The 26,925-nt window shown below is 36.0% G+C and overlaps 1 protein-coding gene and 1 non-coding gene across 2 annotated transcripts in view; one reads left to right on the top strand and one right to left on the bottom strand.

The window, feature by feature from the left end:
* KNL1 (kinetochore scaffold 1) overlaps window positions 1–20,171 on the bottom strand; it is a 53,004-nt gene extending 32,833 nt beyond the window's left edge. The window contains exons 1-5 of the mRNA XM_019725479.3: window positions 19,883–20,171; window positions 14,828–14,880; window positions 13,870–13,909; window positions 12,705–12,764; window positions 9,344–9,405 (exon numbers count right to left, since the gene is read on the bottom strand). Coding sequence (XP_019581038.3) covers window positions 9,344–9,405; window positions 12,705–12,764; window positions 13,870–13,909; window positions 14,828–14,862 — 197 coding nt within the window. The 5' untranslated portion in view covers window positions 14,863–14,880; window positions 19,883–20,171. The remainder of the gene's footprint in view (window positions 1–9,343; window positions 9,406–12,704; window positions 12,765–13,869; window positions 13,910–14,827; window positions 14,881–19,882) is intronic.
* A 180-nt stretch (window positions 20,172–20,351) lies between these two features.
* Window positions 20,352–20,433, top strand: TRNAS-GCU (transfer RNA serine (anticodon GCU)). The gene has a single exon. It is a non-coding gene; the product is annotated as a tRNA-Ser (tRNA).
* Window positions 20,434–26,925: the final 6,492 nt, after the last annotated feature.

Genomic DNA, 26,925 nt, shown 5'->3' with positions numbered 1-26,925 from the left:
CTATTAAATTTAAATGGCCAATTGAGACAAACAGTTCTGAGACCGTTCTTCCACCACTGATTAAGACTGGGGTGGCAGGTATTGGGGATAATATTCATTTAGCCTTCTGAGCTTTCTGGGCAGACCTGGTGACCTTGCCAGCTCCACCTGTCTTTTGTCCAACTGCTTTGATGACACCCACAGCAACTGTTTGTCTCTCATGTCATGAACAGCAAAATGGCCCAGAGGAGGGTAGTCAGAGAAGCTCTCAACACACAGGGGTTGCCAGGAATCACGTCAACCATGGCGGCATCACCAGATTTCTAAAACTTGGGGCCATCTTCCAGCTCTTTCTCTGAACAATGATCAATCTTCTACTCCAGCTCCACAAATCTGCAAGCAATGTGAGCTGTGTGACAATCTAGCACAGGTGCGTTTCCGGCACTGATTTGGCCTGGATGGTTCAGAAGAATCACTGGAGCTATGAAGCCGGCCTCTTCCATTGGTGGGTCATTTTTCCTGTCACCAGCCACACTGCCGCGACAAACATCTTTGACACATTCTTGACATTGAAGCCCACATTGTTCCCCCGGAAGAGCTTCACTCAAAGCTTCATGGTTCATTTCAACACACTTCAGTTGTAACGCTGACTGCAGCAAAGGTGACCAGGATGCCGGGTTTGAGAACATCAGTCTCCACTTGGGCCACAGGGACAGTACCGATACCACCAATTTTGCAGACGTCCTGGAGGGGCAGATGCTAAGTTTTGTCAGTTGGACGAGTTGGTGGCAGGATGCAATCCAGAGCTTCAAGCAGCATGGTTCCACTGGCACTGCCATGTTTACGGGTGACTTTCCATCCCTTGAACCAAGGCATGTTAGCACTTAGCTCTCACATGTTGCCACCATTCCAACCAGAAATTGGCACAAATGCTTCTGTGTCAGGGTTGCAGCCAATTTTCTTAATGTAGGTGCTGACTTCCTTAACGATTTCCTTGTATCTCTTCTGGCTGTAAGGAGGCTCAGTGGAATCCATTTTGTTAACACCAACAATTAGTTGTTTCACACCCAGTGTGGAAGCCAGAAAGGCATGCTCACGGGTCTGCCCATTCTTGGAGACACCTGCTTCACATTCACCAGCACCAGCAGCAACAATCGGACAGCAAGTCAGCCTGAGATGTGCCTGTAATCATGTTTTTGATAAAGTCTCTGTCCTGGAGCATCAATGATGGTCACATATTTGCTGATCTAGAATTTCCACAGGGAGCTATCAGTGGTGATACCACACTCACGTTCAGCTTTCAGTTTATCCAAGACCCAGGGCATACTTGAAGGGGCCCTTTTCCATGTCAGCAGCCTCCCTCTCAAATTTTTCAATGATTCTTTTGTCGATCCCACCACATTTGTAGGTCAGATGCCCAGTACTGGTAGACTGGCCGGAAACTGCGTGTCCAATGAGAACAATGTTGATGTGTGTCTTTTCCTTTCCCATTTTGGGTTAGATTCAGCGGTGGTTTTCACTGCACCTGTGTTCTGGAGGAAACCTGTTGTGAAAAAGCTGTGCTATGTTCTTTATGTGCATTTTTAATAATTATAACAATTATCATGTTATTTTACAGATGATATAGATATTGAGAGTCATAAGGGCTAAGTAACTATCAAGATCATAAAACTGACAAGTGGCAGAGCCAAATGCAAACCCAAATATGTCTGCCTTCAAAATCTGAGCTTATAACTTCAAAGCTGTACTTAAAATAACTTTTCTTCAAATGATTTACAATAGAACAATAGAAGCCTTTTTATCCAATATGAGCAGGATCAGTAGTTGGTCAATTAATGAAAAAAATACATTTTAAAGTAAGAAATCATATATGATCCATACATACCTTAACCACTTTTTAAATTGGATTTTAATTTGCAAATCTCCTAATATTAATCTGTCTTTACTCTGAGTGTGGATCTACTGGTATAATTTTAGTGTATTTATAAAGTTTATAGAGAAACTTTAAAGCAACAGAATCCTTCTTAATTTTTATTAGTGATTTCCCTATCTTCTATGTTGTCTCACTCATACCAAATTTGAAAGCATTTTTTAAAATAAATTCACTTTTATAAACTTTTCCCTAGCCATTCAATACAATTTTCATAGAAACAACTATCTTTGTCTTTGAGCTCATTTTCATCCATTTATGTAATATTAGATTATTTAATTACAACTTCAACTATATAAACAAGATAAACACACCTTGGTAAGTCAACCAATCAACTCTCAGGATATGAAATTTATGGACATGACAGTATTCAGTGTACTGTAAGTATCAGTACACTTTACACAGGGAATGGAAAATATAGGTTATTCTAATGATTCCGTTAGGTGGAATTTTAAGATAGCTCTTACTATACTTGTTTTCTCTATTTTACTGTACTTGTTTCTATATCTAGAAACCTGTGGCTTTTTCTTTTTTTAAATTAAATCTATTGGGGTGACACTGGTGAATAAGATTGTTTCAAATGTACAATATTACAATACGAGTACATCATCTCTATATTGCATTGCGTGCTCGTCACCCAAAGTCTAGTCTCCTTCCATCACCACAGAATTGACCCCCTTTACCTTCTTCAACCTCCCCCACCCTGATTGTTTTTCAATTAGTCTATTTGAACAAAGAATATTTTTTTGAAACACTACTTATATACATTGTTTAATATTACTCAAACTGATACTTTCTGTGATAACACACACTATCTTATCCTGGCCATGCAATGACACTATGAGATATGTAAAGACTATTATTTCCATCCTAAAAGAAGAGAAAACTGATGCTCTGGTAAGTCAAAAGACTTGAACGAGGGGCTATTTAGTAACAAGCCAGAACTTGTTCCAGGTCTTTTTTATGGTTTTGAATCTGAAATTCCTTTTGATATTCCAGAGCCATTTTAGAAAAGTAAGTATAGTGAATAGATTATTTCTAAGGAAAGGAAAAGGTGGCGTAGGTTTAACGGTATTTGGGAAAGGTAGTCAGGACCAGTGTAAAAAAGCAGTAGACTAGCAATCAGGAGACCTATATTATAATTGTGGCTCTGTCATTAACCTGTATTATCCTGTGAAAGTCCTATCACCTTGCTGGCTTTAATCTTCTCACCTTAAAAAAAGAAAAGTTTGGACTATATCCTCTAATTTTAACATTCTATCATACAAAACATAGAACATTAACTATAAAATATTTTTGTCCAAAACATCAGCTTTAAGTCAAATCAAGCCTTCCAGCACTAACAACCAATTGAAAGGAAATCTAGAGTAGAGGAACATATTAAACAACATTATCCCATGGGGATATGATTAGCAAAATCCAGAATGTGGGATACTCTATAGGACAAACAACCAAGTAAGTAAGTAAGCAAATAAATAAGTAAGTAAGTAAATAAATAAATAAATAGAGGGAGAATCAAGAGATTTGTGAGAGGTATCAATCCAATGGAATGTGCTAACTTTGTTTGGATACTAAGTCACACAAATCATCTCGGGAGGAATATTGAGACAACCAAAGAAATGTGAACATTGACCAGATTTTTTGTATCATGGAATTTACGTTCGCTTTTAAAAAGATGTGATATTAGCATTGTTAATATGTTATTTAAAAATATTTTTGTATCTTTTAAAGATATAACTAATGAAATATACCTGGGAGTCACAGACACTAATTCAGTGGGAGGGGAAAGGGAACTACAAGGTGTGATCAAACACTACAGTGAATGTTTTAAATTAAAAAAAAAATTTATTACAGTGAAAGACACGTAGCCATTAATCCCCCTCAAAATATTCCCCCTCACTTCGAACAACTTATCCCATTGTTCTTGCCACTTTCTGAAGCAGTTCTGGAAGTACTCTTTCGGGAGTGTCTTTAGTTGCGCTGCCTCGATGTCCTGAATCATTTTGACTTTGGGGAAGAGTCAGAAGTCACACGGTGCCAGTTCAGTGAATAAGGTCGATGAGGACACAATGAAATGTTCTCATTTGACAGAAATTGCCGTATACCAGAAGCGATGTGTGACACGGAAAGTTGTCATGATGGAGGATGATTTATGGCACAGTTTAAAACACACCTTCTCTCAACCACAGCTCACACCCGACTGACTGCACTGAACAAGTTGAAACTTGTCACACAATGTCACTAAGGTTCAACTCGCCACTTCCTGTATTGAAGATCACTGCCTTTCCACTGGATAGCACTTGGCAGCAGTATTCACGGTATTTTGTGATCACAACAGAAAGGCTCCACGTCACACATCGCTTCTGCTAAAGCAATTTCTGTCAAATAAAAGCATTATGGTGTGTCCTCATCCACCTTATTCACCAGATCTGGCACCATGAGACATCTGGCTCTTCCCTAAAGTCAAAATGACCATGAAAGGTAAACATTTTGAATTGATTCAGGACATCGAGGCAGCCACAACAGTGCAACTAAAGACACTCCTGAAAGAGGACTTCCAGAACTGCTTCAGAAAGTGGGAAGAACGATGGTATAAGTGTGTTCAAAGTGAGGGAATATTTTGAGGGGGATTAATGGAATGTGTCTTTTACTGTAATATATTTTTTAACTTTAAACATTCACTGATCTTTTTTATCACACCTTGTATTTAGCAAGCATATGGAAAGACCTAACCAAAAGGGCAAAATAATTCTTTCCTCTATTTTTCTATATATTTGTCTTAATTATGGTCATTCCTTTCTCTCTCTCTCTCTCTCTCTCTCTCACACCTACATAGTATTTATGATATAAGGAAAGCTTTCAAAGGTATAATCTACAAAAATTATTTATGTACCAGAAGACACATGCTTTAATAAACACAAAATTTATTAAAATATCACACAAAACCCTCAAAATATTTTCTTCAATATTGGCTAAGTAGCTGAGGAAATAAAAAATGAAACATTTCAAAATGAGAAAAAAAAGCATGAATGAAATATAGAAAAAATAGTAATGGCAAATACAATACAAATTAAAATAAGCAAGAGAAATATAATCAATTAAATTAGCTAAAAATAAGTGCTAAAGTCTAATGTTTATAGTGTATTGGTAAAAAAAAAGTACATTACTAGTGGTTATAAAATCAATAACAAAAAATATAATAAATGGCTACACAACTGCCTCTCCCTTTAAATCTAGCAATTCCACTTTGCAAAATATAATCGCAAGGAAGCAACTTAAAAAAATAAAGGCTAATTTACACAAAACCAATTTAGCACAAGGAACAATCAGATGCCCAATAGAAAGTTAAAAATGCTTATTTTTACATTAATATAAATATACCTATAGGAAACATGTGAAAGAATAGTCAATCTGAAACAAACGGGAAAAAAATGAGTTATTAAATCAAAACTTGGCCAAGCTTATTAAAGGAGTATACAGACAGAAGCATTCAAGGCTTTGTGATAGGTGTGTAAGTATCTACTGTGGAGATGAATTCATTAGGTTTCATAGCTTGGTGCCATTAAACATTCTAAATCATTCTAATAACTAATAGTTTCAATTCCATTATCAGCAAGCCATAATTACACTATAATTTACTTTCTTAGGTAGAATGCCTATAAGGAATAATCTACTTAAATAAGTATTCTGATTCATTTCTCATGGTATCTTTAGTAGTAGCATTCTACTTATTTATATACACATGTCTAATGAATCTGTTCAGTAGAAGCCCACCTCTGAGAGAGAGACTGATTTTTGGTAGACAAAAACAACACGTAGTCTGCAAGACCAAGGGCAAGACTGAGGAAGAGAGTGGCAATTTTACCAAGGAATACACCACCTAGAAAAGTCTACAGGCAGGCAATAGCTAATCTTCCCTGATTATACCAAATCTCATCATGCATCTTTTTTTTTTTTTTTCCCCAAAATTCAACACATGAAATATTGACAACTCTTGTTTGGCCAAGAGACATTAATCGATTTATAAATAAAAGACAAATGGACTGGCCCAGTGGCTCAGGTGGTTGGAGGGCCGAGCTCCTAAAGCCCGAGGTCGCAGGTTCAATTCCCACATGGGCGCATGTGAACAGCTCTCCCTGGAGCTAGGCTGCCGTGAGCAGTCGGTGGTTGGCATAAGCTGCCGTGGGCTGTGGGCTGCTGTGTGCTGCCACAGGCTACTCTGTGCCTATTAATAAGGTTTCATCCTAAAATACTTAAATTCAAGGTTAAATTGATCTAGGAGCTCACCTCACAAAAAGCCAAGTTGAAGGAGTCTGAAGTACACAGAAAATAAAACTTGAAGAAACTAATATTAAGTAGACTGTCTTTATGATAGCTGAAAAAGAGAGCCTTTGTTTACAGAAAAACAGCCACCTTGGAAAACCACCATACCCCTTCCACCCTTTACAGAAATGTCGTGAATATAACTGGTTGAGGAAAACGTGACCCATTCAATGATGAGTAAAAAGCACAGAATCTATAAAGACACCATAAGATTAAAAGCAGGAAAAGCATAACAATTTACTAACATAAGAAAAAGTCATCAGAATAATGTTGTTCCAGAGCAGATGAAAATTGTATACACACAATTGACTATGGATTTAAAAAGTATAACAAAGCAATCATCTCTACAAAGAACAGAAATGAAAGCTGAAATACAAGAACTCAGTGCACGATGGCTCAGTTGGTTAGAGTGTGAGCTCTGACCAACAGGGTTGCTGGTTCGATTCCCACATGGGCCAGTGACGGACAACGACTTGAAGCGGATGGGCCCTGGAGAAACACACTGTTCCTCAATATTCCCCAATAAAATTATTTAAAGAAAAGAAAATAAAAAATATAATCACAGAATTAAGGCAAAACTAGAAGGGATATAGGTGTATAAACACTGGAAAATATGGTAAAGGACATAGAGAAATTTTTTTAAATGAAAAAAATGAAAGAAAATAAAAGAAATTAGTAAAGAAAATAATGTATACAGAAGAAAAGTAATGAATATAAACCTAATTTGTGTTTATAAATTATTGAGTCCCTAAAGAAATCTAAAATGATGGAATAGAGAAAAACACTTAAAAGTCAATTCAAGATTCAAGACGTAAAAGTCAAAATGGAGATGTATCCTAGTAGAGTCAATAAACCTCAAGGATAAAGAAACAAAAAAAATCTGTTAAGCAGCCTGTCAATCATTTTATGAGAGAAAAATCATGCACTCCTTAGACTTGTTCATAGAAACATTGAATGCCAGAAGACAACAGAATCACATTAATAAGTTCCTTAAGGAAAGAAAATGTAAACTGAAGGTTCTCTATCCAGGTAAGCCTTCTTCTTCAAGTACAAAGGCTATACATAAAAGTTTTGAGCACCCAACAATTCAGGGAATATTGTTTCAGTGAGCCCTTCTTGGGGAAACAATGAGAGAACAAATTTCAGCCAACCAGGAGATAATTAGGGCAACTATAGCAAAGGAACTGATGTAAATATAAATACCATATATAACAGAACTAAGACAAACAAATGCAATCTATACCCTAATGTCAAATACTGAGAGAAACAGAGATAGAGATGATACAACTAAAAAAATTGGGAAGGGAATGATGGGCAGAGACGAGAGACAGAAGCATGCTAATTACCTCATCTATTATAACTGTCAAAGAATAACATATAAAACAAAGAAGTTTTTTTTCCAGGTGGACATCTTTATGATATGTCTGTATACTCTATTGTGTGCTCACCACCAGAAATCTAGTCTCATTCCAGCACCAAATATTTGACCCTTTTATCCTCCTCTCACCCCTTTCTCCCTCTGGTAACTGACTATTCTGTTGTCTGTATCTATGAGCTTGCTTTTGTTTTGTTTGTTGATTTGTTTTATATCCCACATGAGTGAAGTCATAAGGTTCTTGTCCTTTACCATCTGACTCATTTCACTTAGCATACTACTCTCCAAATCATCCATGTTGTCCCAAATGGCAATATTTCATCTTTGAAACAATGAAGTTTTCATTGAAGTTTAAACATATTTAATAGTACAAAGGTATATTATTGACTAAAATTTGGTTGGGGGAGAGTAAACAAACTAATTGTACTATTGCTTATGCATGGTCAAACAACACACAAAGGTATACCAGGCAAATGACAACAAAAATATAGCAGAGACAGATGTCGAAATAGCTGTCTAGTTAGAATCTGGGTCAAAAAGCAATAAACAAAGATAAATACTTTATAATGATAGAAAATGCAATTCTGAATAAAGATATAACAATGATGTACTAATGAACACAGAATCAACATTCATAAAGAAAAACTATTGGAGATATAAAGAGAGATAGAGTGAGATGCAGTATCAATTTACCTCTCTCTTATACCTCATGACAGATTAAAGTGACTAAAATTAAGTAAGAGTATGGAAGACCCAAATAACATAAGGTACAAGGCAGATATAACTGATATGTATCAAACTCTACACTCTAAAATACAAAATATGTCTTCTTTTCAAATATCTACGGACCCTCAGACGAAATAAAAACATTCTGTCATTTACCAAAAAAAAATACAAAAATGATTATGTAAGATTACCAAAAAAACTTTAATAGAAATCAAAATAATGTAAGATTAACATTTTCTGACTACAATATAACTAAAAGTAAATGACAACAAAACATCCTTACCACTTATTTTAAAATTCTCTATTAAACAACTCTTGAATCAATGAGGAAATACAAATATACTGCCGAACATCGAGAAAATAATCATGAAAACACTACATATAAGAATTACATTAAATTAATAAATTAACTTAGGGAGAAGTGATATCTTTATGATGGTGAATATTTTTATTCAGAAGTAGTTGTCTTCATTTGTACATTATTCTTTAGTATCCCTCAGTAATGTTTTATTCTTTATATGCTTGTATCATATTTACAGCAATAAACCATAGAAAAGACATTTATATTTTTTCTGATTATTCATATATATATAATAATATTGATTTCCATATGTTATTTTTATGTCCTGCTACTTATTGTATGTCTGTAGAGGTATTTCAATTGATATTCTTGGATTTTCCTAATACACAATCTGCAAAACATAATAGATTTAATCCCATCTTTCTAATTTTTATAACTCCAATTTCTTTCTCTAGCTTACTTTTGTGGATTACCACCTTCAATACAAAGTTAAATTAACATTGATAAAACTTAATTGTTTTGTTCCTTACTTTAGAGGAAATGCTTTCTCTTTTAAGCATAATGCTGAATAACAACCTTTTAAATAACAATTCTCTAATGCTTATTATTGAAACACCGGTTATCAGAGTCTGTTAGTAACAACATATTTGGTTTGACACACAAAAAAGCATTACCTGTAATTTTAAAATTATTTCTCCTTTCTACTTACTTTATAGTATCTGCAAAGCTGACTCGACGAGAGCTTTTCTTGTTTCTCAAAGCATTGGGCTCCTAAGGGCAAAGAATATATGGTATGATTCTTAATGAAACCACTGCAAATTAGGTTTCCAGAGTACCATAGACAGACCAAGTCTTATTCTGAATTAATTTGATATTATTATTTTGATTATTATTTTGATTCTCCAAAATATATCAATGTAGAAGCACTTAACATGAATATAATTTTCAATGCAAGTGATAATAAGTATACTGACACAAACAACATATACTTAAGGAAGGTGATTACGTATTGCCCCTTACCTTTTCTGTTTTAAATGAATGGTTATTTTGCTATTAAGATGAAAGACTGGGACAAAGCAAGTGCCTGTTATGGTAATCTTACTACTATTTTTAAGATTTTAAAAAAATTGTAATTGTAGCAAAATAAACATAAATAAAATTTACCATCTTAACCATTTTTAAAATGTTTTATTTTTATTTTCTTGTGGTAAGAACACTTTACAAGAGATCTACCCTCTTAACAGATTTTTTAAAGGTATAATACAATATTATTAACTGTAGGCACAGTGTTGTACAGATACCTAGAACATATTCATCTTGCGTAGCAAATACCCATTGACTAGCAACTCTCCATTTGCCCCCTCCTCTCGGCCCCTGGCAACTGCTACTCTTCTGCTCGCTGCTTAAATCTGTTTGACTATTTTAAATACCTCATATAAGTGGAATTATGCAGTATTTGTCGTTCTGTAATTGGCTTATTTCACTTAGCCTAAAGTACTAAAATATCGCTACCATTTTTAAAGGTGCAGTTCTGTAGTGTTAAGTATATCTACTTTGTTATGCAACCAATCTCCAAAATTGTTTTTCATCTCGCAAAGTTGAACTCTGTATCCACTAAACAACTCCCCATTCCCCCTTAACCTTTCTGTAACCACCATTCTATTTTCTGTCTCTATGAATTTGACTAGTCTATGTACTTCATAAGTGGAATCATAAAGTATTTGTCTTTTTGTGCCTGGTTTATTTCACCTGCATAATGACCTTAAGGTTCATCCGTGCTGTGATATGTGCCATAATTTCCTTTTTTTTTTAAGGCTGAATAATATTCCATTGATAAATTTTGTTTCTCCATTCATCAGTCAATGGACACTGGGTTGCTTCTGCCATTTGACTACTGTAAATAATGCTGCTATGAACAGAGGTGTTCATCTCTTCAAGACCCTGTTTTCAATCTTTTGGGTACATACCCAGAAATGGAATTGCAGGATCATATGGTAATTCTATTTTAATTTTTTGAGGAACCACCATACCGTTTTCCATAGCAGCTGCACCATTTCACATTCCCACAACAGTGCACAAAGGTTCCAGTTACTCCATATCCTAGCCAACATTTGTTATTTTCTGTTTGTTTGATAGTAGTCATTCTAATGGGTATGAAGTGACATCTTATTGTGGTTTTGATTTGCATTTCCCTAATGATTAGTGGTGTTGAGCATCTTTCATTATAATACACTATTTTTATTTTCCCTCATACCTGTAACAAGAACAAACATTTTTACTCACATAGACACCAAACACAAAAAGCAAGACAGAGAAACAAGCAAAATCCAAAGAATTTTACTGTGTCAATTCTGAATACCTGAACATAATTCTAATTATAACAAAGAATCAGGAATGTTCATCTACTCTGTTAAGACCCTAACACTGACATAGTAAATACTGGGACTAAAAGAGAGTAACATATTTCTTTTTAACAATTTTAATGCAATGCCTTTTATTCTAGAAAAGTCTTCTTTACATAAGTCTCTGAAGATCTAAAGTGAAGTATTCAGCATGAAAGATAAAAAGGCATGTGTGACAAGCAACTTTTCAGCTACGTCAGTTCCCTCAGAACTGATCTTCAAAATGCAAACTCCACTCTCCTCAATATTCTGGAAGTCATGGTAGATCTAGACAGTGTGGCCTTCCACACACTAGGTCTGCATTCCTCCAAAGGTACTTATATCCACTTCTTTCTTGACCTACAGCAGTCTTTGTAAACTAATTTTGACTAGTTCTGTCAGAAGAGATAGGAAGGGAAGTTGCTAGAATATTTCAAGTCTTCAATGGCTGGGGCTTTCTACTGCTCTTCAACAGTATCCTCAGATCCAAATATTAGTATATTTATTACTAAAAAAAGAAAAACAAATTTGTGTGGTATATGGAAAAGAGCGCTGAGCTAGAAATTAGGAAATTCGAGCTCCAGTTGGAAGTCTGCCACTATCTAGCTGTGTGGGCTTAGACAAACATTTAACCTCTTTGGACCTCATATTTCTCATCTATAAAGTGAAGAAGCTAGATTCCAGATTACTGTTCATTTTAAAGTCCTTTGAGTCTATGAATCTGTCATGTAAATCATTCAAATTTCATTAAAAGTTTTTTAAAAATATGCACACACCAGCTCTTGGGCTGAGTGATGGAAAAATAGTGGTTAAAAAAAATACAGTCCCTACTCTACTGGGGATTAATGGTGAGACAGATACTAAAACAAAAAATCCATACAAATATAAAACTCAAAGTATGATGAGTGGTATGAAGGAAAATTATACAAAAAACTGATTTAGCCTGAGAATCAGGAAAGATTTCTTTGAGGAAGTACATTTAAGTTGAAACCTGAAGGACTGGTTAGTAGTCAGATAAAGAGTTGGGTAGAGGGAAACATTCTAGGCGAATGTGTGCAGAGGCCCTTACACAGGAAAAAGCTTGATGTATTTGAGAAATAGAAAGAGAAGCCAAAGTAAAGCACTCAGAATTATATGGTCTTACATTAGTAAATAATTACAATAGAATGTATTGAGAAATGATTTTTTGAGACAAGTGATTCCAAAGCTGACTCTTGAAAGATAAATAGGAATTACTAAATAAAGAGGGATACAGGTTTATGATAAAGTATGATAAAATATTAATCGTAGAATCTAGGTGATTACTTTATGAGCATTCACTATAAATTTCTTTCTACTTTTCATGTTTGAAAAAATTTTTTAATAAAATGGTAGAAGAAAAAAGAATGAAGGACTAGCCATCGAGGCTTGACAGTTCATGTTTTGTTTAGGGAATAGTAAGCAATTCCAAATGGTGAGATACATGTATGAGAGTGGCAAGAAAGAGGGCTGGAAAGTAAACAGGGGTTAAAAATCATGAGTGTCAGCTTATTCGTGTTTGGATTTCAACCTGAAGACCACGGGATGCTAACTAGCACATATTCAACTGAGAATCATTTAAGATGTTCTCTCTTCATATGTCTAATAAAGTTCCTATTAAAGATATCACTGAAAATAGTGATCTAGAAAGTATTTGCACTAAACCCTTACCTGAACTATTTCATTCCCATTTTTGAGGTCCTGAAGAGGGCTCCTTGGGGGTTTCAAAATCTAGAAGAGAATTATTCAAGAAAATATGGCATATTTATTATCAGTTTATTTCAAGTTATACCAAGAGTAGAAAGTTAGAGATGCTAAAATTCGTGTAAAAACCTCTAAACTCCTCAAATTCATATTGTACAGAGCTATATTTTGTGGCTTGTTTAAATATTTGGTATCTATTCCCTTCCCTCCATGCCCACCTTTCCTATTATTTTGCCAACTCTCATCCCATGTGGTCTGGATGAAGCTGCATCCCAACCTAGGGTAAAACATGTAGCCCTGGTCTAGAAAAATCTGCACATGATATTCTCTCAGCAATAGTGATTGGTTCAGGAATGAGGACTTGACCCATATCAAGATAATCAAGCCAAGATGATTTAATCCTGAGGATTTTTTTTTGTTTTTTGTTTTTAAGATTTTTACTTAAAAATATAGCTAACATAAAATATTATATTAGTTTCAGGGGTACACCATAGTTATTCAACATTTATACACCTAAAGAAGTGATCACCATAAGTCTAGCAACCCTCTGACACCATACCACACTATCACAATATTAGAGTTGTTTGGTTTTTTTATCTTGAAGAAATAAGACACTATTTTTCCTGTAGATTTGAACCTGAAAGTTGAGAGGGCTAGATATACTGTAGTAAGCACAGAGAGCCTGTCTAATAATGGAGATTACTCAGAGGAAGCAGTCAAGAGCAGAAAAAGTGAAAGGAAATCCTTGTACGGATGATATTACTAGAACCCCTGGTCACTAAGTCATGCCTAAAGTGATTCCTATCTTTGGATTTTTCAAGTTTGTAACCCAATAAATTCTGTGGTTAAATAAGTTTAAGTTGGATTTTTGTGTCTTGCTACAGTGTTTACACCAGTTTAAATATATTTTTAAATAGCTTTATAGAAGTACAATTTATATAGCATACAGTTCATGAAATTAATAAAATACAAATTTTAGTATATTTATAGAATTGTGTAACCAGTTTAAATATTTGAGTCTTTATCTAGAGAGCAATAGGGGGTGGAATGGTGATGCCACAGTAAAAATTACTGTGGTATAGAGTCATCATTCAAAAAATGTTAACAATTAACATAAACAAGTGTTTCTTACTGAGGAATGTCGTCTTCTAACAGGTCTCTCTATATTGTCCCTGAAAGAGGAAAACAAATTTTATATACACATTGTTAAAAGACTGAATTTTCAAAAGCCATCATAGCATCCCTTACATGCTTTTAAATTGGTCATCACTTTCACTTAACACTCGGCATCACTTTCACTTAGCAAGATTTATATTATAACACTTTAAATTAAATATTTAGGAAGTCAGTGTTTTAAAATACATATTATACACAAGACTACCTCTCGAAACACAATCAGTACAACATAATTTAGCATATTTACAGAGGTACAATTAATAAATGGGCTATAAATCAAGAGATTCTAGCTCTGGTTTTACTACTGTGTGATTTTTAGACAAGGTTTTGAAAATTCCAAATACCTATGGAGTATAAACACATAATTTAGTAAGTAAAAAAAAAAAAAATAGGTGAGGTAGAGACTATAATGAAGAGTTCCTGCCTGGCCTAAAGGTCATAGCCATTACTCAGGCTAGTTGTTGTCAAGCAAGAATATAACCCAATGTTGCCACAGCTGATTTTTCAAGAGAAGCTGCAAATCTAAGTTTTATATGAAATCTTGAGATTTTGAAATTTAGCAACTAACTAAACATTAAAAAACATTGTCTAGGAAAAGAAATTATGTCTCTGACTGTAAACGGGCCACCAGTTTGTGATACCAACATTAGACAAATCATTTCATTTCTTTGGGCCTCAATTTTCTCATCCTTAAATTGCAGAGATGGGAGGTGGTCTCTAAAGTTTCTCACAGTTTTGACTCTAGATGAGTTTATATTAAGCTGTGGCAAGAAGGGCTAAGACTTTGTAACATTTTACTTCTTTTCTCTAGAAGAGAATGGAAACATTTCAGAAGTTATCAATAGATCTTAGTTGAAAAATTATCCTTCTCTGATAAAGAGTTTAACATTTTTAGCTGCATTGCATGAACTTACTTTTCTTCAGTAATCTCTGAAGACATCCCATCCATTTTTGAAGAAAACCTTTTCTGTAACAAACACAGTATTAGAAAAGGTGAGAAAAAAGGAAGAGAAACTACAATCTGAAGAGATTAAGAGCAGAGTTGTGATTTCAGTATTACTTTCTGGGGGAAGACAAGAGAAAAAAAGGAAGGAAAAGGTACCCTATGGGGCTATAAGACATGAAAAATTTTGAGTTTAGCTACGCACTGTTATAATCAAAACACCTGGAAAATCCTCATATTTAAAATAAAATCAGTGACTAACTGAATGGGATGATACGAACTTTAGGGGTTAAAATAAAAGTTTGCCCTAGTTTATAAGAAGAGTTTATGGATTACATAATAATAATTCAATCCCAAAATGAAGTCAATTAAGTATCAAAATACAGTGGATTTGCATAACATGTATATTTATCTAATGAAAATTCAACTATAAGTACTCAAATATTTTAAGATACAAAAATAACATTTTAAACAGTGCAGCTAATTACACTTACAATTCCACTCAATGAGTGTTTGTCTTGGAAAAAATGTGAAAGAGGCATAACCTAATGTTTCTTTGACTGGTCTTAATTCCTACCTACCCATAACTGTACTGAGTTTTACTTTATGCCTTAACTTTAGACCCTTAACCCTGGGTAAGAAAAAAATCCCATTTCAATAAAAAAAGATTTCAAAAAAAGAACATTTAGAGATTTGACTCAACAATATCAGCATGTCTACCACAACACTAAATTAGTACCGTATTCTTAAACTGTTAGAATCAATGTGATTTTTACCAATAACTGAAAAACAAAAAACAAACAAAAAACACACACCCAGATATCTTATTTTACATGCTTTCATCATACATAACAAAAGGTAAATTAAGGAATGATTCTTTATAATGAACCTGAAATTCAAAGTGAAATAAAAGTCTGCTTATTTTTTAGTATCAATTTATTCAACTAGCTACCAATATAGACAGGATGACAGGCATCTTCTAGGATTTGATCTCTAACCCTCTTCCTTTTGTCCTCCATCATTTTCTCAGTCTGCTTTTCCATTCTTCTGGTTTCACTTACCTCCTGTTCACAGGTAACACCCATATCTACTTAAAATCATATTTTAAAATTTTAGCTTTTGCATACAGTATAAGAAGTTGATGTTACAAGACTGGTTTTTTAAAACAGCGTCAATTTCCTCCTTCACAAAAGCAACCACTTACACTACTTTAAACTAATTATTTTGTATTTAAAGAAAGCTCTTTCCTTGTAACCACCTCCATCTCACATACACAAACATCCAGCCCTTCCACCCAGCTAAATACTGTACAATAAAAGATTACACGACAATTTTACTACTATAAATATAAAAATCCTAAATAAATAGCAAAAGGAGCCAGCAATTTGTAAAAAGGATATATATCATAGTTATGTTGCTTTTATTCCAGAAATGCAAAATTGGTTTATTAGAAAACTAATTTTACAATTTATCATACTAACGGATTAAAAGGGAAAAATCATATGATCATCTCAACAGGTTTTTTTTAAAAAATGTGATGAACTTTAACATCCTTTCACGTTTTTAAAAAAAAGACAAACTTAGCAAACTACAAATAGAAAGTAAATTCCTTAATCTAACAAATAGTATGGATTTAAAAAACAATAGCAAACATCAACTTAATCGTGAAACTTTGAAAACTTTCCCTGAGATCAAACAAGTATGATAGCTATTTCCACTTCTATCCAATCCATCATCAACTCTTAGTAGTTCTATTTCCACTATATATCCCAAATCCATTCACTTCTATCTTCAGTGCTACACCATAGGTCAAGCTACCCTTCTCTCTCACGTAGAATACTGCAATACCTGCCTCACTGGCCTCCCTGCTTTCACTTATCTCCTCTATAGTCCTTCCTCAACATACTAGGCACTTATTTTCTGAAACATAAATCACATTTAAGACAGTCCCGTTTCAGTGTAAACTCTTCACCAGGACCTACAAAGCTCGACAAGCTTTGGTCCCTGTTTGCCTCTCAGACTTCATCTCATACCACTGTCTTCTTCATTCACTACGCTAGCCACACTAGCATTTCTATTCCTGCACACACAATGCTTTCCTGAGTCACTGCATTTATATTTGATATTCTCTCTTGGCAAGAAAGGCAAGAAAAGCAGTCTTTGTAGCACTGTGTATGTCTCTTTTGTAACATTTCTGCACTGTAATTTAAGTCTGTTATGTAAATTAATTATTCCTGTTATGTCCCAAACTACCCTTGCCCCAACAGTAAACTCTACGAGAACAGGGCTGGTGTTTCTTATGTTCACTGTTATATTCTGAGAACCTAGCACAACGCTTTGTAAAGCTCAAAAACATTTGCTGAATCAGTAATTAAGAAATTCTTTAAAGTTACCTTTATGATCATTTCCACATATGGGAATATTTTCAAATTCAGTGACATATTCAAAATTCACAGATAAAGATATTAAATATTATCAAATTAGGACCACCTATACACCTTCACTGTTAGAAAGTCATTGAGAATCATTCCTGTCTAACCTACAGACGAGTTGACACTTAATTGATGAGGTTTAAAAATTATTAAAGTCTCCTTTTTAAAAATATTCTATTTATTACATAACGTAAGTTCCACCTTCAACAGAAATAGGAGACTCCAGATCCCCAATGTTAAGCCTCATTTATAAAATGCTGTTGTGGTTGAACTCTTGATCTCTGCCACACTAGTTGATTATTGATTGGTTCCAAAACTGCACCTGGAACCCAGGGGTGCTACAGCATACTCCCAGAGGTGTCCTGGGATATTTTAAATGTTGAGAGAAACAGCAATTTTCAATATCTCTCAGGTACTGTGTGAACTACTAGCTCAAAATAGTACCCATTCACATCACATTAGTGTTAATAACATACTATTGCAAAGCTGGATCTTTGGCAGATGATATAAAGCTGTTACTTTAATCAGTGTGGTACAGGAAATGAGGGCGGCAGAGTCCAATCTGATTCCAAGATTTGAGAAGTTGTGCAGTGTTCAACAGGCACGCATATCCAATTAGTAAATAATTGTGATTGTTAATAAAGATATTATCTTTTCCTTCAATTTATGCATAGTATCTTTTTTCAAATGGCTACTATGTGGTCAGGACATAAATTTATGTAACAACTTTTTAAGTGGTTTGGACCTAACTACTTCATAAATGGAACTGTTAGGTATTTCTTTTGACCTAAGGGCACCATGAGCCAAGAAAGTTTTGGGAACTACTTATTAGTCTAAATAACCCAGAGGTCTGCAAGCTATGGCTACTGGGCCAAATGGGCCCTTAATAGTGGTTGTTTCTTACATTTTGAATGGGTTGTAGAAAACAAAACAAAAAACAAATAAAAAAGAATGTGACAGAGACCATGCCAGTGACCATTTGGCTGAAAAGCCTGAAATATTTACTTTTTGGGTCTTTGTTCACTCCTGCAGGCTGTAGACCTGTGCTGTACAATACAGTAGCTATTTAAATGTAAATTAATTAAAATAAGACAAAATTTAAAATTCAGTTTTTCAGCCACAATAGCCACATTTCAGGGGCTCAACAGTCACATGTGACTAATGGGCGCCGAGTTGGACAGTGCATGTATAAAACATAACCACTATCACTGAAAGTTTTATTGGATAGCCATCCTATCAATAGTTAGAGAATCTTCTCCAGTCTCTTATTTAGCATCAAACATCATTAATACTAACACTCCAAACATTTTTACTCAGTTTTCATCCATTTATCATCTTGTAAACATTTCCAGTCATCCACTTAGTCAGGAAGAATACTGCTTTGAACTTAACCTTTTTTTAAAAAAAATTTATTGGGGTGACAATTGTTAGTAAAATTACATAGATGTCAGATGTACAATTCTGTATTACATCATCTATAAATCCCATTGTGTGTTCACCACCCAGAGTCAGTTCTCCTTCTGAACTTAACCTTTAATTAGCAAAATCTTCGGATATATTAAGCTTATCTCCGTAAATCATTCTTGCCTTCAACGCCTCAAACGCCACTTTCTCCACGAAGCCTCCTTTGGTCTCCATTGTTAAAGGTACCAAATAAGCTCTCCCTTCTGCGTGTTCCCATACCACTTTAGAATGTCCTATAATCCTGCACATTGTCTCGTATTATAGTTGCGTATATTAATTATTTCCCTTTCTAGACTGCAAGCTCTTTTAGAGTAGGGACTCTGCATCATCCGCTCCCAGCCCTAGCGCAAGAAGGAACGCAATAAATAGCTGAGCAATTCGATTGATCCAATTCAGTTGAAGTGAAAACGTCAATCTTAATATCTAGAGTAAGTTCTGCTTTAGTCTTCTGTCACATCTCTATAAATGTACCTTTAAAATTCCAATCGGCAATTAAAAAACTTTGTTTTCTTAAACTCCAGCATTGAGATAAACAGCAAGAAAAGGGGTTTTAACTCTGAGCTAATGACGGGCAAAGGAAGATTTTTAAAAACTTATTTGTGGCGTTCTCATACTGCCTTCTTTACTCACGTTATTACATCTGCAGTAACAGCACTGCAAGACACTGCAAATAAACCACGACAAGCCGAGAGTTTAAACTCACTTATTGGTGCTGTCACTTCATTTACAGCTAAGAAAAGATTGAGTCAGAAATACAAACAGCCGAGAGTTCCCTAGGAAAAAGCGGCAAGGATGCGAGAAGAGTCCGGGAGCCAGGACAGAAGGAGGGCGGGGCGCCGCGGCCCGGGACGCCGAGAGCTACGGCTCAGCGAGTCGAGCCCGCCCGAGGGGCCCAGGTGTGGATGGAACGTGCTACGGAGAGGGAAGGAGCATAGTGTGCTGGCCCAGGTGAGGAAAGAGAGCCCCACGCACCCAGGGAGAAGCTTCTACCCTGGGCCCAGCGCTTTCGGGGGCTGCCTGACTGAGGGAGCATCCCCCACCTTTCCATCGCTGGACGTTTAGAGTGCTCAGACAACACCTAAAGCCTCCCCCCGCCCAGGAGCCCAGAACGAAAGGGTCATTGTCTTTACCCTCCGCGCCCTTCTGCTTGATAAACTCTCCTCAGACTTGTTTGGGGTCCGCGCTCCGCAGAGAGGAAGCTCGCCGCCGCTCTCGACGTCACCTCACAGCTCCCAGACTGCCTCCGCGCAGTATTCAAATCTAACCGCCTAGATGATGCGCACGCGCAAAGTCACTCTCTGCGTCGGCCCCGCCCCTAAGAAGCCAGACCACCCCTATTGCTAAGGCTCCTGTAATCAAACTTCCTTTCCAGCGTGTAGGCCAATTTCAGTTTCTTCAAGGTTTCTCATTTTCTACAGAATTTTCTTTGTTTCCCCCATTGCATCTTCCTCATAATATGGGAGCGGCCATCTTCTCTTGATTACTTGCTATAAAAACGATCGGCTCTTTGCTTCCGTACAAAATGGCGGCGTCCATAATATTGCGTCACATCCCCCTAGTATTACTCCCTATAGCTACCAGGAAGGGGTAGGCTTTTGGGACGAGGTGGCCGAGTGGTTAAGGCGATGGACTGCTAATCCATTGTGCTCTGCACGCGTGGGTTCGAATCCCATCCTCGTCGAAGGTGACTTTTGCTTCGATTATGTGTAAATTTATTTGCAAAGTGGAAATAGCTTAAGTATGATTTACTAGTCAATTTATTCTAGCACCATCAATCTCATCTGAGATATTTAAAAGGCGGGCGGCTTTTGGAGTATTCTGACCTGACAGATAAAGAAAAGAGCGTTTTCTGGGCATCAACAGATTTAATTTCTTTTTATATAAAGTGAACAATACATAAAATTCTAGTATTATTACTATTCCCATATATTTCAATGCTGATCTGCTCCACATTAATTAACCTAGCTCCTGATTGAGGGGCTTCAATTATTGTGGAATTTTACCCCAGAGTTTTTAATAATTGTCCTTGCTATAAAATATCAGGTTTCACTTTAGAAGCTACCGCGAGACAGTGTTCAGGATTTTCTTCCAGTCCCCAGCAGGCTGCAGGTGCTCAAGAATAAAATACAGTGGGAAACTAAAAAGATGTTGACAACATGTGGAACCTTGGTTGTACGTTATCCAGAAGCCAGAGACTAAAAACCTGAAATGTGGCTACCTTCCCAGAGAAGTCCTTTCTCGGATTTAAGCGGAGAGGGAGGCATAGAAGCAGAAAACAGAAATTCCAATCTTGAAAGGTCATCAGGCAAATGCATTCGACTCACATTTAACAACTTTTATTTATCCAGTATTTAGCTACAGGCACCACAATGAATTACATCACTCACCATAACCCTGTGATCATGATAGATATTTTTATTACTCCATTTTACAGATGAGGACACTGGAAGATAAACTTGCCCAAGGTTAGACAGCTTATATAATTGCAAAAAGGGCAGTGTAACCCAAGTCTATGGAACGCTGGTGGCTCTTAACCACCATCTTATACCGTGCTGGAGATTAGTACAAAGGGCTCATCAGTCCCTTGCGGAAATAAATGGTTTACACATTCTCTCTGCACCGCATGGTACCCTGAAACCTGGCACGTGGCAGGTGCTTCAGCAAGGTTTGGGACACTGAGAGTGGAAGGCAGTAGCATCTGCTCAGCCAGCTCCCCTGGCTCCTTCCTCTTAAATCCAAGAACATTGATTTTGGGAATATTGATACTTCCTGGGCTGAGGGTCACCCTAGCATCTGTTTTCAGCCCTGCTTTCTAATCCATTCACCATCCTGCTGCTGGGGAGGGTTTCTGTCTGAATTCCACACACTCCCAAAAGACCATGGATGAAATTCAATTGGTTATTTGGGGAAAAAAATTGCATCTTTATTTTCATTAATCTCGAATTGAAAGTGCTTCCTTCAATAAAGGTAAACAACAAAGTACCGTAATATTAACCTTATCTGTGATTTTGTCACCAATAGAAATCATGGATATTTTGTATCTCATTACTGTTATTCCTTTATGCTCATCACTAGTTCAAAATAATGGTAGTTATTGGTAGACCTGCCCATTACATCTTGTAATGTTATGCATCCATAAAGAAGTACATGCATTATTATATCAAACATTTAAAAATATTTTGATAACTGTATTCTAACATAATTGGTTGCCTTTGTGGTCCAACAAATTTAATTTTATGCATTTTAAAACAATAGTCTGAGAAGGGACCCATAGGCTTTACCCGACTGCCAAAGGGGTCTATGTCACAAAAAAGTTAAGAGCCCCTGAGGGACTTTTATAAAGCACCCTCAAGACACTGATCATAAGCTTTCCTTGGACTAGGTCTTGCTCTCTCCCCCAAGACCTTTGCAGATGCTGTCCCTACGCCTCTCCCTGGAACAGGCACCCATTCCCCCAAACCTCTTTCCCATCTACCCCTGCCTGGCTGGCTCCTGCTCCTCCTTCAGCTCTCAGCTTATACGTCATCCCCATCAACAGGCCCGCCCCCAGCCCTGCAACCTGCAGCTCCTTAGATTTCTTTCAACTAGTCCCTGTGTTCTCTCTCGCTTTAGGAGCTTTGCAGCCCTCGTAGATGCTCCTGTAGCTCCCTGGGTGTCCCCCAGCACTTGCCAGACAGTATTTAAATTGCCCATGAGTGCTGCAACCTCTCTAAAGACTAGTAAGGCTGCATCCTTTTTCTGAGTTTTGCCTGCTTCTTGCGGTGATGACTTCCTATGGAAAATTAATAAGGTCTATCAATGTGTCCAGTCTACAAATAAAATTGAGTGGAGTCTCTTCTCAAAGGAAAATCTTCAGCAATAGAAGTTCTAAAAATACACAAAGCACTAGAAGTGTCTAGAGAAAAAATAGGAGATTTTGAGTGGAGGCTCACTTTTTAATTCCTCAGTTCTGTACCTGTTTGCATGCTTAGTTCATTTGTGGTTTCTTTCATATGAAATTGCAGTAAGACTTGCTAAGACAGTCTATTTTTTGCACATCTATGATCTCTTGATCGATTTGTGTGAGAATTGTTTTAACCTTTTTCTAAGAGAAAGATCAATGAAATGCCAGATTATTTAAAAACCCGGGGGTGGGGAGGAGGGAAATACTTGGATTAGTTATCTAACTTATTAGACCAATTCATGGATGGTGTAGTTGCCTGTGTACAGTGTACACCTGAAACTGAATAATAATGAATGTCAACTACAATTTTATATATATATATATATATATATATATATATATATATATATATATATATATATATTTACAAGAAGCGGAGCACAGCATAAGGAATGGAGACAGTGGAAACGTAACAGCTGTATACAATGTCAGAGGGGTAGTAGATTGGGGAGGGGGTTATCACTTTGTGAGGGGTATAAATATCTATTACATTGTTTTGTACACCTGAAGCTAATAAGAAAATAAGGAAAAAAGAGAAATTTAGTAATTAAGGCAGTAAAAGAGTTAGAGATGCCATCTACTGGAGCAGCTGCAAGTGCAAGGACAACATAGTTCTGCCTGAATGGCTGCTACGTTTGGAAAGATCCCCATTACTCCGTGAAATCTGTCAACAAACCACAGCTCAAGGAAACCATTCTCCACCAATACCAGGGTTCCTCTTCATAAGTCCTACCCTGAACTACTGCAGGACCCTACAAATTCTAGAAGGCCATGCGAGAAAGAACCATTGCACAGTCAAATGTGGTATCAAGCTATTCCAGCTCGCTTACAGCTTAAGTGCCAGGGAATAGTTTTTCATTCTCCAAGTTCAGCTTCGGGAAGACCCATTTTGTCTGGAGATGAGGTGCTCAGGGAAGAACTGTCCAGTACTTAGTTGGTGATGGTTTGCAGCGGTGCTTATGTGACAGCAGCTCTTACATAAAATAGCTCTGAATGAAGAATTGAAATCAATGAACACTTGTTGGTTTGCCTACAGTTTCTTAACTCTTGCAAGAAAAACCCAGAACCCAGGCTGCAAGATTTGCAAACATTGATTTTGAGAGGCAGGCAACAACAGAAGTGACTTCTGTGTCTCACCATTCGGTAGTGTGTTCCCACTGAAGAACCATCTCTGGGAAGACAGTCATGACAAGGCCTGGGGATGTTCAAGAATGAACCCAGGCATTCTTCTCTGAGTGTGCAAGGCCAACAAGAAACACTTTTCTTGGCTCAAATCATTCCCTGAGCTGTATTAGCTGAGCTGTAATAGCTGAAAACAGCCTATTAGGTTGATGCAACAGTAATTGTGGTTTAACAGGTTAAAAATAAGTGCAGAAACCACAATTACTTTTGCACCAACCCAATATGACAGTTTTTGGGAGTGTACTGAGCTGAAAATGAAATGAGTTTTTCATACTGAAGATCAGTAGAGCAAAAACGAAAATCTAGTTTATAGTAAACTTACTTAGGAAAGACAAAGTGAATAAACACCAACAGGCTAGGGGAAATGGGGAATAATATTTGTGATATCCCCATGCTTTGTATCTTCCGCTGAGATAGCTATGGACGGTTAGCAAGCAACAACCAGTAACACCATTCCTTCTCATCATATTGAGTAGGAGCAATGCCCCACATTTCAAATTTCAAAATAATTTTTTCATTTGGAATCCCCAGAATGAAGTAAAATGGGGTTGAACCCAACCCCAATAGGGTGAAGTTAATGAATGAATGCAAGACCTGAGGACATAACTAATAGTTCCAGGAGTTAGAAACAGAAGCAATAATTCCTTTTTTGATTGTGTTACTATGGGGTCATACATTTTTCATATTTCTCTTTGGGCTAAATAAAGGGTCATTGACGTTGAGGATTTTTCTCCCTCTGGCTTTCTCAAAGATTCTTTCTTAAATATTGTTATCTGAATATTTTGATTTGTATTTATCAACTCTTGATCAAATTCCTTCAGTAAATGCTTAGGTGTTTGGACTGATGGACAAATGAAGGCTGCATTTGTTATGAACTATGACAGCATACCGAATGACAAAAACAGATGATTAAAAAAGTTTGAGTCATTTCAACGATCAATTTTCTGTTGATTGTAAATACAGCTATGGATTTAAAATTCTGATTTTTAAAATTTTGCATGACAATTTGGCATCTGAAATACATATATATTCACATATTCATATATATATATTCACTTATGAAAAATTGAAATAGCTCCTTGACAGTGGTTTTTGTGTACTCACCAAAATTATCACTTTCAATGAATTTTCCTTTCAATGACTGTCAGTAATCTTTTTTTTGTATATAACCTAGCAAGTAACAGGGGCAGTGTTTGTTTTAGCCCACGATGTAGGACTAAAAAAAAAAACTTTTTTTTTGGCTTAAACAACAGAAATGGTCACACAGTTCTGGTAACTAGAAGTCTGAGATCAAGTGTCACTGGGGTTGGTTCCTTTGAGGGCTGTGAGGTGAATCTGTTCCACACCGCTTTCCTAGCTTCTGGTGGTTTGCTGGCAATCTTTGGCATTTCTTGTCTTATAAAATTCCTAGTCCTTATATATTTGCCACAGTTCTGATTCTGGATGATTTCACATTTAGGGTGAGATATACAGCTATTCTTTAAAAACCCTTAACCTAACTACCACATTTAGAATATTGGAAAGTTTACAAGAAAAAAGAACCTGAAAAATGGCATCATTTACTATTTACTTGAATTACTGAAGTATTTTCAAGAATCACTGTGTAGATGCCATGGTAATGTGTTAGAAAACGCAAGGCACAGGGCTCTGTGTCTGAGAGCATGTCAGATCTACACTACCAAAGCCATAAGCTACTTTTAAATCCCTCAGTTCTTTTATGATAAAGAAGCAGTATTTTAATCTGCTAAGACATATTGAAGTGGTTGGTCACTTTTGTGAATTATTATATATTGCTTATCATTATAGTCTCCAAAGTACCATACATATGGTGTTCTCTTTCCATCCCTGATCAAAGTGACCCATGATGGAGGCATTTGGGTGTGGTACCCAACCCAGTTGCATGGAGGTCAAACAGACCTTAGGGGTTGTGTGCAGTGGGTAACTAAGAGGAGTCACTATTTCAGAGATAACCAAAGGTTAAAAAAAAAGTTTAAACAGTTTTTATTAAAAATTTTTAGTCTTGAAAGATATTATACGTACAATGATACAATATATACATATGTAATACATTGTATATGTACAGTTTAAAATAATAAAACCAATGCCATATACACATGACCCAGCTTAAGAACACAACATTTCTAGCACCTTTGAAGCTTCCTGTGTGCCCCTCCCTGCTGGCATTCTCCTACCAGAGATAATTACTTTACTGAATTTTGTGTTAATCATATTCTTGCTTTTCTTACCAAATATGCATGTATATATCCCTAAAAAATATTTGGTTTTGTTTTTGAATTTTATATAAATGGAATCATATTTATTCATCCATTTCTTTCATGCAACATTGTTTTATCCATGTAATTCATTCATTTTCACTGCTACTTAGTATACAATTATTTGAAAATAAAGTTAGGTATCCATTCTCTTATGGATGGATATTTTGGTCATCTCCAGTTTTTTGCTATTATAAGACTGCTGCTGTGAATGTTCTTATACTTGTCTTCCGGGGTACGTGTACAAGTGTTTCTCTAGTTATATAGCTAGAAATGGAATCATTGGTTATGTCCATGTTCAACTTTACTAGACAATGCTTACTGTTCTGATGTAGTTAATGACTGATAAAAATGTTGCAGTTTTCAAAACATGGACAAGCTTCAAATGAAAGGAAGAGTACACAGAGGGTTTAGAGGGGAAGAAATAAAATTATCTCCATTTGCGATGATATGAAAAAAACACACACACTTTAAGAATCCACACAAAAAAAGACTATTAAGCTAATAAATTCAGCAAAGTTGAACACAGTCAACACAAAAATCAGTAGTAATTCTATATACTAGCAATGAGCAACCCAAACATGAAATTAAGAAAACAATTCCATTTAAAATAGCATCAAAAAGAATAAAATAGTTAGGCTTAAATTTAACCAAGCAAGTATAAGACTTGTACACTGGAAATGACCAAACATTACTGGATGAAATTTAAAAAGACCTAAAAAAAATGGAAAGGACATCCTATTTTCATGGATTGGAAGACTTAATACTGTTAAGA

This window comes from Rhinolophus sinicus, chromosome 3 (assembly GCF_057876585.1).
Source record: "Rhinolophus sinicus isolate RSI-liver-muscle chromosome 3, RSI-T2T, whole genome shotgun sequence".
NCBI classification, from domain to species: Eukaryota; Metazoa; Chordata; class Mammalia; order Chiroptera; family Rhinolophidae; genus Rhinolophus; species Rhinolophus sinicus.
Note: the sequence above shows the minus strand (reverse complement) of the source record. Positions and strands in the feature narration are given on the sequence as shown.